Here is a 12,192-nt window from a genome sequence, read left to right on the forward strand (position 1 = left end):
GAGAGCTTGTGACCACCTCCTGGCTCCGCCCTCCTAGGCCCGGCCTGCCTCCAGCCCTGGTGAGGGTGTTTCTCTCATAGAGTTGCTATTTGATGGGGAAGGAACTGCCTGGATTTCCTTAAATCCTGAGCTTTGAGTTCTCCTCCCTCTCCCACCTACTTGGCATCTTAGGCTTCTTATAGAAGGGAGTGGGGGAATCTTTACCGGTCGATGACATTTGTCCCAGTGTCACCTTTTGGCTACTCAAATGAGTTGAGGCTATTAGTCAGAACTTAACATTTGTAGACTCCCACCCCAGGCTGGGGGTCACCAACTTTCTCCTGGTGAAGTTTTTGTGAAATTCAAGATGTAGAATTCAATCTCTGGTGGATATACTTAATGTTATTACCCATGAAAGGTGTGGCCATTGGGGCTATGAGGAAGATCCCCAACCAACAGGGAAAAGGGAGACGCTCATACCAGAGAGCAACAGCCACTGTCTTCCTTTTCTTCAGACAATACCACTGCAGATTAAAAGGTATCCCCAGTTCCTTGGTACCTAATTGCCTGAGGAGCCACAACCTTTTGGCAAAGTGTGGCTTATCCACAAAGTTGTGCCACTCCACTTTGTATATGTGAGCCATCACCTTCTCTGAACTGTCATCACTCTGGCTTGATCCTCCTTATTATATAGAAGAGATGCTTTTAATAAGAGTGTTTATTCATTTCAGTATATGGTCAGCCCGCTGTCTCTGTGGGTTCTGCATTGGTGGATTTAACCAACTCCCAATGGAAAAGTCTGCATTGAACATGTACAGACTTTTTTCTTATCAGAGTTCCCTAAATGATATAGCATATCAACTATATACAGCATTTACATTGTTTTATTATAAGCAATCTAGAGGGAAAGCATCCAAAGGGAAAATGTGGATATGTTGTAGGCAGATGCTATTACATTGTATATAAGGAACTTGAGCACCTATGGATTTTGGTGTTTGTGGTGAGTTCTAAAACCAATCTGCTGTGTATACCAAGAGATGACTGTATAATGTACTCAGATGGAAGCCCCTTGGACTTGTGACATAAAGATTTCTTTGCCTTGCATGGCGGTGCACACCTGTAATTCCAGCAGCTCAGGAGGCTAAGGCAGAAGGATTGTGTGTTCCAAGTCAGTCTCAGCAACTTAGCAAGACCCTGTCTCAAAATAAAAAGGGCTGGGGATGTGGCTCAGTGTTGAAGCGCCCCTGGGTTCAAGTCCTGGCACCAAATAAATAAACAAACCAACCTTAGAATACAAGAACAAATTAAGGTGAGGTTAACAAAACTTATGGTGCCCAGTAGCCTAAATAGTATTTCTTCTTACCTTACCTATTTCATCTTACAGTCATGTGAAAGGGCACTCACATGTGTAGCTGAAATGCAAATGAGACCAACCACTTAGATTCTTGTAGCCCTAATTGTCTCAGAGGCCAGGCTCCTTTCCTGCTCTGACATCTCTCTGAAGTACTGGTTGGCATCAGGAGTATGTGCTGTCTGTTCTGGAAAAGCATCAAGTAGCAGGGTTTTCTTGACTCAGTCAAGTGAATTATTCTAACTCCCCCTTAGCTGGTTCACATCGTACACCAAGGACCCTGGAGGGGAGGCATGTAGAAGTGGAGGGGAGTGGATCTTTTTCTTTTATCACCATGACAGAGCCGTGACAGCAGAAAATCTAATACTGTACAACATTAAAACATTTAATGCACTTTGGGGAGGAGTCAATTTCCTGGATTAAGTACTTCCCATATAACATGTCAGTGAGGGAAAGGAAGTTCTCCTTCTTCCAAGTCCCCAGTGAATGCTGCAAGGGACCTCCTACTGGGAAGAGCCAAACCCCTTGACTTTACAGGAAGTCATGGTCACAAAGGCCTGGGTGAGATCATTCTGTCTTCCTTACCCATGTGCTGGCTTCCACAGGTGGGAGACTATTATTCTGTCCATCTATGCAGTGAAACTGTCAAAGGGTAGCAGTAAGAAAAGGAGGAAGAAAAGGGATCTGATTTTTTGTTCTTTAAAGACATATTAAACAGATCAAACCCCAGCAGCTCAGGAGGCTGAGGCAGAAGCATCAAGCCTCAGCAACCTAGGGAGGCCCTAAGCAAGTCAGTGAGATCCTGTCTCAAAATAAAATACAAAAAAGTGCTGGGGATGTGGCTCAGTGGTTAAATGCTCCTGGGTTCAATCCCTAGTACAAAAAAATCAAAAAGAACACCCCCCCCCCCCCACCAAAAAAAAAATCCCAACAGATCAGCAGGTCTCTGGCTGTAGCTCAGTGATGGAGGGCTTACCTAGTGTGCTCAAACCCTGGGTTTGATCACTACCACAGCCAACAAAACAAAACAGACACCAAAAACAGTCTGAGTGGCATATTTCAGACTGGACTTTTGCTGAGATGTGGTGCGCTGATGGTTAATGTGTTTGGTCACTACATGGATTTAAATCAACTGAGCCTGAAGGAGATCAGAAGTGAAATGAAACTCTGATAAACATTTAATCTTCTTGAAAAAAAAAAAACTGACAGGAATAATAAAGTTTCAGATGTTTTTTATTCAAAGGTTCTCAAAAGAAATAAAACAGAAAAAGCTAACAATCTGATCAAATGTACAGTTCAAAAATGTCTTTTGGCGTTTAACAACAAGTCCTAGGAAAGAAAACTACAGAGTTATCTTGAACCGGACAAATAAGTTACCACTGGCAAGTTTGTGGCACTAGTAAAACAAAAATAAAAAATTAACTCTCTTGATCATATAGATATCTCTATGAAAATCTTTTTTTTCAATCTGTACAAAAGGTCTTTCTTCATAAATTAATTTTTTTATAATTTAATGGCTGTCTACTATGTGATGTTTAACTGATTTTTTTTTATTTTTATTTTTTTTATGTACAGAGGTTATGTTTCCCAAATCTTACCCAGACGAGTATGGCACTTAGTTCAGACATTTCTAGCAGCAGATTTCCCCTCCCCTCTAACTGAGCTATCAAATTTCTGTCTTAACTAATGCAAAAATATCAAGTAGTGAGAGACCCAGGTTTATAAATGTACTAGGTACACGGAGGGTGCTGCGTTCAGTCTGGACTTTCACAAAGCAGTAATATTCCAGGGAGCGTAGAACCAATAATACCACAACTTTAAAAAAAAGGAAACAAAAACAAAACAAAACACATTTCTCTTATGACTATGTAATTTTCACTAGAATCTACACTTCTCAGAGCAGCAAGGACTTTTGAAACTATGAAATGTCACTGACATCTATAATCAAATACAAGCAATAAAATTTAAGAACTAAAAAATACTCAAAAGAAATAACTGCTTAGGCCTAGCTCCTGAGCTAGGAGGATTTGGTCTGTGGAAACAGGGAGGGCCAGCAACCTGTCCCAGCACAAAAGAAAATAGACTCTGAGGTAGATAACTGATCATACACAGCTGACCAGACAAGTACACAGTTTTGGAAGACAACTTAATTTACCATTGCTTTGAAAACATATGCAATTGCCTTAATAAAAGAGCTTTAATAACAGTGAATCATCTCATATGTACTAAAGTAGAAATAACTGTGTATTTATGAATCAGGAATTTCATAGTTTCAAAATTGGTTTTCTTTACACTTGAACACTTGTAGTGATGATGTAAAGTGTGGCACTGCTTGGATCCAAATCTTCCTTCATGCTTTTTTTTTTTTGTTTGTTTGTGTGTGTCCATACATCAATTAAAATTATAAAACCTAAATTCAAAGGTACAAAAAAGGCACATTCTCCTAACCGCAAACTGGTCCGGCAAAAATAAAGAGCACAGAAGATGTGATGCTGAGACAAGTTGGAGCTACTGGTTACTGGCTCTTCGGTCTTTGGTGAAGTTACCTTTAAAAGTGCCAAGTCATTTTTATTTTTCAAATTTACCTAATAGAGAGAGAGAGACAGAGAGAGAGAGAGAGCTAGTAGCCAATCGTTTCGCTTCTATTCATATCTCAGCTTATGTTTGAAGAGAAATCCTTACTTTTAGCTTTTGCCATTTAGTTGCAATAGCAACATATTTTTTTTTTTTTGTTTTTTTGTTTTGTTTTTTTTTTCGGTTTGCCAGATCGCAGGCATAATTCTCATTCTAAAGCACTATCATTAGTATAAAGGAAGGACAAAACATTCAGTGACTCCCCTCCCCCGCCCCCCTCCCCCAGCCCCAACGCTACCTAACACTAAATCTAGAACATCAAGTTAGTTTTTTTTTTCTTCCTGAAAAAAGGCAAAAAAGACTTTACATTGCATCATACAGCAGATATCCTAAATCAGTCAAACTATCAGAGGAAACTGTCGGCATACAGCCTTACAAACGCTTTAACCCTATTAAAAGTTCCCCAGTCAGAAAATGTGTTTCACACAAAACAGTTTTTCCCTTCTTGCATTTTCACTACCTTACACATTATGTGAAAAATCATTAAAAACACCTACTACATATTTAAAAAAGCCAAAATTTCAGCAACTTTTATTGACTACCTTTTAAAAGCCCTATGCTGCTGTTTTACAAGGCATAATAGACCAGCTCATTTGGTCAAAGCATTCTACATCATTAGTTTGAACTAACTTTTACTGAAACAGCTACAGCATCAAAAGAGTTAAGGCAAATTGGAATTCATAGAAAAGGATAAGACACTTCACACTACATTGAAAGAAAAACGGAAAGCTAAGGAAAGAGACGTGACGGCAACACTGAGTTACAGCAACACTCGCACGGCAAGCATGGAACACCATGGGTGAAGTCGGACTAGTTAAACTTCAGAAAGCCCATTTCATACAGCTGAAAAAAACACAAATTAAACACAAAATGAACAAAACCACAAAAATCCGGTCATGCACTTGGATAAGTCTTCATGGTCTTTGTGCATACCCAGAAAATTGAAGTTTTCTTTTTCTTTTTTTTTTCTTTTTTTCTTTTTTGCATCATAACATTTGATAAAAATCTTTTTTTGTTGTTTTTTTTTTTTGGTTTTTTTTTGTTTTGTTTTTTACTAAAATAAACCTGTTCAGGGGAACAGCTACTAGATGAATTTAAGGGTTTTATGCACCTTATAGAACTTATAGCAAAAATAGTTTTAGTTGATTTCATTATAAATAACGTTTTCAAGAACCTGTGCAAAACTGTCAATAATTTCCTAAAGCACAATTGATCAGAAAAATCCATGATTGTTCAGCCTTCACACCCTTCTTCATGTAAGAACACCCTTCTGTACATCTGCAAGAGAAAGATAAAAGACAAGTACTTTTGTGGTCTCGATATAATACACCAATAGAGCTTATAATCTTATTTAAAGAGAGATGTATTTGAAAAAGGCTGTGCTCATCACTGATGTTTCACGGAGAGATGCAAACTCTGGACCTGATGGTCACTTTCAATGTTTTGAATCTGCCTTTCAAATCTGGGACTTGCAAAGTACTTTCCTCTCTAAGGGAATCAGAGCCAAACTCATGTGGGTCTCCAAAGATCAAGGGTGACTTTATAAAAACCAACAATACATATTGTCACTAGGGCAATCCAGAAACCAGGTTCCATATAGCTATTTTACTATAATATACATGGTAAAGTAAAAAAAAAAAAAAAAAAATGGTACTTGTGGGAATACAATCTTTTAATCTAAGGATACTGACACTAGCAATATCTTGGCTATGAGTTTTGACTAATCTTGTAATGCTTGATAAAGCAACATCTTATGCTAAATTGCCTTTAGTTTTGAGTACTTGAGCAATACAGTATAGGATACTTAATATAATAAGTTTGATACTTGATGTTCTATGATGTTACAGATCTTACTTTTTTTGAGGGGTCGAGGAGAGTGGGTATATGTTTGATTTCAATATAAAGCGTTGTTCTTTTTGCATAGAACAGTGAATCTGCAAACTCAATCATTGATTTTAACATTTCAACAAGATTGGATGCCCTGGCTATAATGAAATCAAGTATGATTGATCTGAGTTATTCTAAGCATCATTTTGATATGGGAACCACAGACTGCCTGATTGGCACCCTGGTAATGGAGACCTTTCTCTCATACCTCACAGTTACTTATTGGGTTGAAAGGTATATGGAGAATGGTCATTAGACGTCTCTACAGCCACCTGCTGCTGACCACTCGCCTCCTACAACAAAGCAGAGCAGATGAAATGTGTTAGTGATAAAATCCTAACTCTGCTACTTACTTGGGTCTAAGTCAAAGGCATACACCTGAAAATAAGCAGTTTTTAAAGTGAATTTCTTAATATTATGCAGAGCTTTTTAGGTTAATCATTCCCTCAAGTAGCTGAAATGTCTGATAGACACCAAGCACCTCCCATCCAAATCTTTGACTTGTCTATTCTGATCAAGCTACATTTATCAAACAAATTTCTTAATCTGTTTTTCCCTGGGGTCAGATGTGATTTAGAATTCAGCATTTTCAAGGTTCAGAATCTGGACATGGTATGAATATGCTGTATATCATATAATACCCTCAAGTAGGGCTTAGGGATGTCCCTCAGAATCAAACATATCAGTAATTCTATATAGTGCATAAACACAGTAACTGGGACAAATGTATCACCTTGTCTCAGTTCAAGTTGGGTTTTTTGAAAGGTCAGAATTTTTGCTAAGAAGTTAGTCACAAAGAGAATTTTTATTTTCAAAGTTTTTGGAGGGTATCAAAATTGCTGATAAGGTATTGTGGGCTCCGATAACTGTGGTTCCCATAATTGCACAATGAAAGGCAAATAATAAGAAGACATGGTTCTTTGGCCCTTCTTGGAAATGGGAGCCTTTGGGTTCTGCCCAGTGCCTACTGGGAAAGAGCAAGTGAGCTGAGTATTTTTCTTGGAATTTTAAGGATGCTCTACAGGAAAATGCTGTTTCCTGTTCAATCATAATCAGATGCCAGACTTCTTCCATACCAGCTCTAGTGTTATTTAGCTACACTAACAGCCTCTATAAAAATAGGTATAGCTTCTCTCCCACGTCTGCTACATCAGCTTTCCTTTTTCATTAACTATCTGAATCGTGACTGATTTCTTTTTGTGAGTATCACCATTGATACAATTTTTAGGACTAGGATTACAAACTCCAATTTTATCTCAATTTAGGGGTGACAAGACAGAACTCTGGAGGGGTGAAAAAGGTGCTACAAGCTTGGAAAATATTTCTAGGAGTTCTTGGGGATGTGGCCTGGATGTTGTTATTCTAATTTGTAACAATTATATTTTATAATCCCAAATAACATATTCCCTCTAAAGTCAATCCTTTATGCAAATATTTGACTTTTGATAGATTTTGCTTTCAGTTCTACTTAATTCACCCGTTTTTGAAACTACCCATTGCCAGAACGGCCATTTAATACACTGCACCAACCTCGACAGGAACCGCCGTCGTCTGCATGTGTGTATACTGTGGCAAGTAGGCTCCTTGCATAGCTGACGTTGCAGGCATGTACTGAAAAGGAGGAGGAGGTCAGGATGGACAATGGAAAACCACGCAAAATGGGGAGTACTCAGGGAATTTTGAGCTGGATATAAAATATATGGAGTTCTCCAAGAAGAAATTTAAATATGCTACCCTCAAAGGTTTATTAGTCCATGTAAATATGTCATATGGAAGGCAAAGTCATTATTTTCTACATTTTGAATTTGTCAAACTATAAATTCCATGTTGTCTTTGGATTTCCTAACAAAGAAACACACAGGTGAAGATCATTAAAGTCTGTCAGCTTCAATAATTCAATATCACTAATGCATCATTCTAGAAGATCTTTTCTCAGAAGACCTTGTTATCATCTAGCAGCTCCCTGAGTTGTTACCTAGTACTGTTTCTACAGGTGGAAACCTAAACATGGATGACTTATTGGACCTTTCACTGAAGATTAGGCCAGGGAATCCTGATTTCCTGATGCTGAAGTCACTAACTCTTAAAGGCAGGAGAAATTTCTGGTCCATCTCAGGCTGTGTATGGCTCTGGCTTGGTCTGCACAAGAAGTTGCTGCTGGTTTTGAGTGTAAGAGGGGAAAATGCACCACCCTTTGTTCTTTTGAGCCACTACAGATACAGGTTGCATCAAACTCCTGTGGGCATCTCTTACAATTTAAAGTATAAACAAACCAACATGGATCTAGTACCAGGTCAACCTCATTACTCCACCAAGTCCCCTGGATCTAGTGTCACCTTCATCCTCTGCTGCATGAAATGGTACTTCATGATATACCAGTGACATTAGTTGAAGAAGCTAGATGTGGCCATGTGTGGGTGCTAAATTTTGGCAAAGGGGAAACCTAGAGAACAGACTTTCAGTTTTTCACTTAATCAAGAAATATCTGAGTTTTTTCTTTTTGGAAGGCAATGTGGGGTAGGGCTGGGGCCAGGCATAAAAACTGTCATCATAGAACCTGTGGTTCTATAGGGTAGGCACAGGGGTGCATTAATTTACCCTCCTCTATTTGCAGAGACACATGATATTAATTTGCCACCTACTGTTCCGGTGCTGCCTAGTGAAAGATGACTCATCTGCTGGGCCAGAGGGCTGATCATAGATGCAGGCTGTAGTGACATGGTATGCTCCATTGAGGGAGTTAACACGGCACCCTGTGGATGGGAGACAGAAGCAACAAAGGATAAACTGAGAGGAGTTAAGATTCTATAATTACCTTTTGCAAAGGAAATCCCTTTGTGAGTAATGTGAAGCAAAAATAACATCTTTCAGACTGGCAAGGGGTATCAATAATAAATAAGGTTCAAAAGTCTTAATAGATTGCTTTTCCTGAGACTTTGTAAGAGTGTTAGGGGAAATGGTATTTTGATATTCACTTCACAAAAATTCCTGCATTAAACACTACCCTCACTTAACTGGGAAGCTAGTCCAGCAGGAGGAGCTATAATAGCAAACACAAATTACAGACTCTCCTTGGCTGGCAAAGGTATAAAATGCTTAAAAAAGACAGGTGATGTTTTCTGTAGCTGCAAAAGAACAGGACCAATAATAGTGATCTGTTTAAAAATGTTCTATACGGAGAGCCCTTTGTTTCAAGATTAAGTTGTTGGTATCAAGAGCATTCTTCACTCACTCAGTGGTTCTCAGAACTTTGTGATTCTGTTCTTCTATTTCATTTAAAAAATATTGGTCATTAAAACCAAATTTTTAAAACCTTTTGGGGTACTGGAGATTGGACCGAGGGATGCTTTACCACTGAGCTAAATCCCTGGCCCTTTTTATTTAAGACAGGATCTCACTAAGTTGTTGAGGCTGGTCTGCAACTTGCAATCCTCCAGCCTCAGCCTTCTGAGCTGCTGGAATTACAGGTGTGTGCCACTGCTCTGGACTAAATTAAATATATTTAAGAAAACAGGGAAGAAAAAAAAATCACCTGTAATCCAGCCTCTCCCATACAACCACAAGTGCCCCTTCCTGCCTCTGCATGTTTCTCCATAGTTGCAATCAAAGAACATGAAGAATTTCATATCTTGGGTTTTTGCTTTTAACTTAGCATTGCACTATAAAAATTAACAGATTGCACAGTTGTCACTGTCATCATTTTTAATGCTTGGATCATGGTTCACTGACCATTTACACCAAAATTTAGTTAGCTATTTTTAGACTTTAATTGTCTATTTTTTTTTCTATAAACTGTGGATTTTATCATTCCTTTTACTTTTGCAGTTGGCCAATTACCTGACGGTGCAAGTATTCTAACATACTCCACAAGTACTAATGTACATTCTGGCTTCATTGTAACTGATATCCTTTTTAAATAAGTTATTTGTTTAACTGATAATCTAATTATTGATAATTAGATGCACAGTTGGGGGCAGAGGTATGTGTGCAGGCAGGTAGTTTGGATCTGGATGGCAAAAGGTAATGAATTCTCAGCAACGTTCTATATACACTCCTCATGTCTCCTAAAAGATTTTAAACTAAAATATGTGCAATCTTTGTCTCTAAAAGTTGCCAAAGGGGAAAAAAAGATACATTCTACTTCTAATGTGCATTATCAAAAGCACAGAGTAAGATGATCATGACTCAGAAGTCCAGAAAATGGGGAAGGAGTTTCCTGATCTTTTTGCTCATGTACAAAGTAACACACATCACAAATCCACACATGCCCATGAATATGTGCACATGTGTCCCAGTATGAAATGTGTATATACCATATAATACATGTACACATCTACATAAGCATCAAAGATATCTTTTCCTGTGTTATAATATAAACCTGTTTTATTAGCTTCCTAAAGGTCATCTTAAGCATTTCTTGTTCAAAACTAATTATGCCAGGATTGCTATTTCATACACACAGTCACATAGTGCAGTGCCCACTTTAGGAGAGGTATCGTGGGACGAATTTCCATCTCGTCTTAAGACCAAGAGCCAAGTTCTCTTCCTAAGCAACAGATCTATGTTTATCTTACAAACACTATAAACTGTTTATCAGGATCCCCATTCTGCACTTGTCACCAGAAAGCTGAGGTCTAAATCTATGGCTTTCTTAACAGCAAGAATGCAGGTCAGTGTAGGCATGCTTAGCTTTGTGATTTCATTCTGAAGAGTAGCTCATTTAGAAAAAGTAGTACTAGATACACATTAGATCAACAAGTGCTCAAGTCACCAAAGAAATCACATTTGTTATTTATCAAAGAGTGCATTATACTACACTGTTCCTGATTTCCAAAGAGGCTAGTAACACAGATGAAAATCTCTATCTTTACTTTAGGGTTGCATTAAACAGAGTAAAAACATGAGTGCGGTTTCATCAAGTATTGTAAAACATTGTCACTCAGATCTCCCCCCGAACTGATGTGAGCAAGAAATAGTGTCCTGCCTCCAACAGAGTATGTTTTAAATTCTTATGAACAAATTTATTTAATGCTTACTACTGATTCATTTTAACTTGTGCACTTTCATATTCCATGCTTAAAATTTCCCAAGTCCCTTATCACCTTTGGCAAGGGGTTTTAACCTGAAGAGTACACACATGGCTTAATTGCAGGCAGAACATTAGGCCACTGAGGTGAACAACTTACGGGGTGCTGCAGGATATATGGTTGAGGTTGCATCCAAGAAGGACTTTGCACCTAGAAAAGGGAGAATTTTAAAGAAACAATGATTTACATTGTAATAATTTCCTAGTTCTCTTTTAATTGTGTTAAAAATCTACAGAAGGAAAATAAGGAAACAATACTATCAATGAGTAAAAAGATTAAGGCAGTTAGAGTTCTTGGCAAACTGGTCACTCTGAATGGGATGAAATAATTATTTAGAACCAATTTCTATTGGCCCACTCAAGAAGTATTTGCTGAGTATCAGGCAACAAAGAGAAAAAGGTGAATAAGACATGGGACCCACCCTCAATAAATTTACTGTCTAAAGCAGAGAAGATAAGTATGTAAAATATCTCAAATTAGTGAAAAGTGTTACAATCAAGGTATGAACTAGGTGCTTTAGGATATGGATGAAAGAGGATTAATTCTAGAGCATCTGATTAGAAAGAAACTAACCCTCAAAGTATGGGCTGACTTAATAAAGATAACCAAATTCAATCTCTCTTTGATACTCAGGACATTAGGTTTCAAAAATCTTACATAGTCGTTAATAATTTCTACTTAGTGAGGAAAATAAATATCTGAAATTCAGATTGAGGAAATTAAACTTTAGTAACTATATCTGACATCTACAGTTAAAAGGGCATCCACACAGAAAGAAGACCCTCTGAACTGAGAAATAAGATGTGAGGGTCAGGCTTGTGGCAGGAATTCTGGCTTGTGTAGTCTGCCACTCGGGAGAGGGATAACATCAGTCCCTTTTTGATGCCCAGGGCTTTCCAGAGTTTATGTAGTTTAACACTGTTTCAGTTTCCAATTCTTAACACAACCCTCTTGTATCCTGTCCCCTAGTGTTAACTTCAGAGATTCTACAGAGAGAATATGGGGAAGAGTCATGGGGGAAGAATGCATTGTGATTTACCTTGATAGCAGAGCCCCGATACTTGTTTTCTCTGGTTTCCTTTGCCACCTAAGGCAGACCAAAGTTAAGTGCTTCTGCCTTGTTAACATTTCAGTTATCTGGACTGCAGCCTTTCCCCGTTGGGGTACTGGTGGTTTCTTGCAGATGCTAATTTCTCAAATCCAACTACATAAGCATATGGTGGTTTAGTAGAGAAAGGCCCACTCCAACACGAA

The 12,192-nt window shown here is 38.3% G+C and overlaps 1 protein-coding gene across 7 annotated transcripts in view; it reads right to left on the reverse strand.

Moving 5' to 3' along the window:
- Positions 1-2,545: 2,545 nt before the first annotated feature.
- The window catches only part of Rbms1 (RNA binding motif single stranded interacting protein 1), a 207,649-nt gene continuing 198,002 nt past the window's right edge, over positions 2,546-12,192 (reverse strand). For 5 of the 7 annotated variants that reach the window (XM_046462252.2, XM_046462251.2, XM_046462253.2 and 2 more), the window contains exons 10-15: positions 11,978-12,025; positions 11,038-11,088; positions 8,494-8,604; positions 7,382-7,462; positions 6,060-6,144; positions 2,546-5,242 (exon numbers count right to left, since the gene is read on the reverse strand). In XM_046462252.2, the coding sequence (XP_046318208.1) occupies positions 6,067-6,144; positions 7,382-7,462; positions 8,494-8,604; positions 11,038-11,088; positions 11,978-12,025 (369 nt within the window). In that variant the 3' untranslated portion in view covers positions 2,546-5,242; positions 6,060-6,066. The remainder of the gene's footprint in view (positions 5,243-6,059; positions 6,145-7,381; positions 7,463-8,493; positions 8,605-11,037; positions 11,089-11,977; positions 12,026-12,192) is intronic. The other 2 variants (XM_046462255.2, XM_046462256.2) reach the window with 1 other exon arrangement.

This window comes from Marmota monax, unplaced genomic scaffold, assembly GCF_021218885.2.
Source record: "Marmota monax isolate L192 unplaced genomic scaffold, Marmota_monax_Labrador192_F-V1.1 WCK01_AAM20220418_F8-fsc00129, whole genome shotgun sequence".
Classification (NCBI taxonomy): Eukaryota; Metazoa; Chordata; class Mammalia; order Rodentia; family Sciuridae; genus Marmota; species Marmota monax.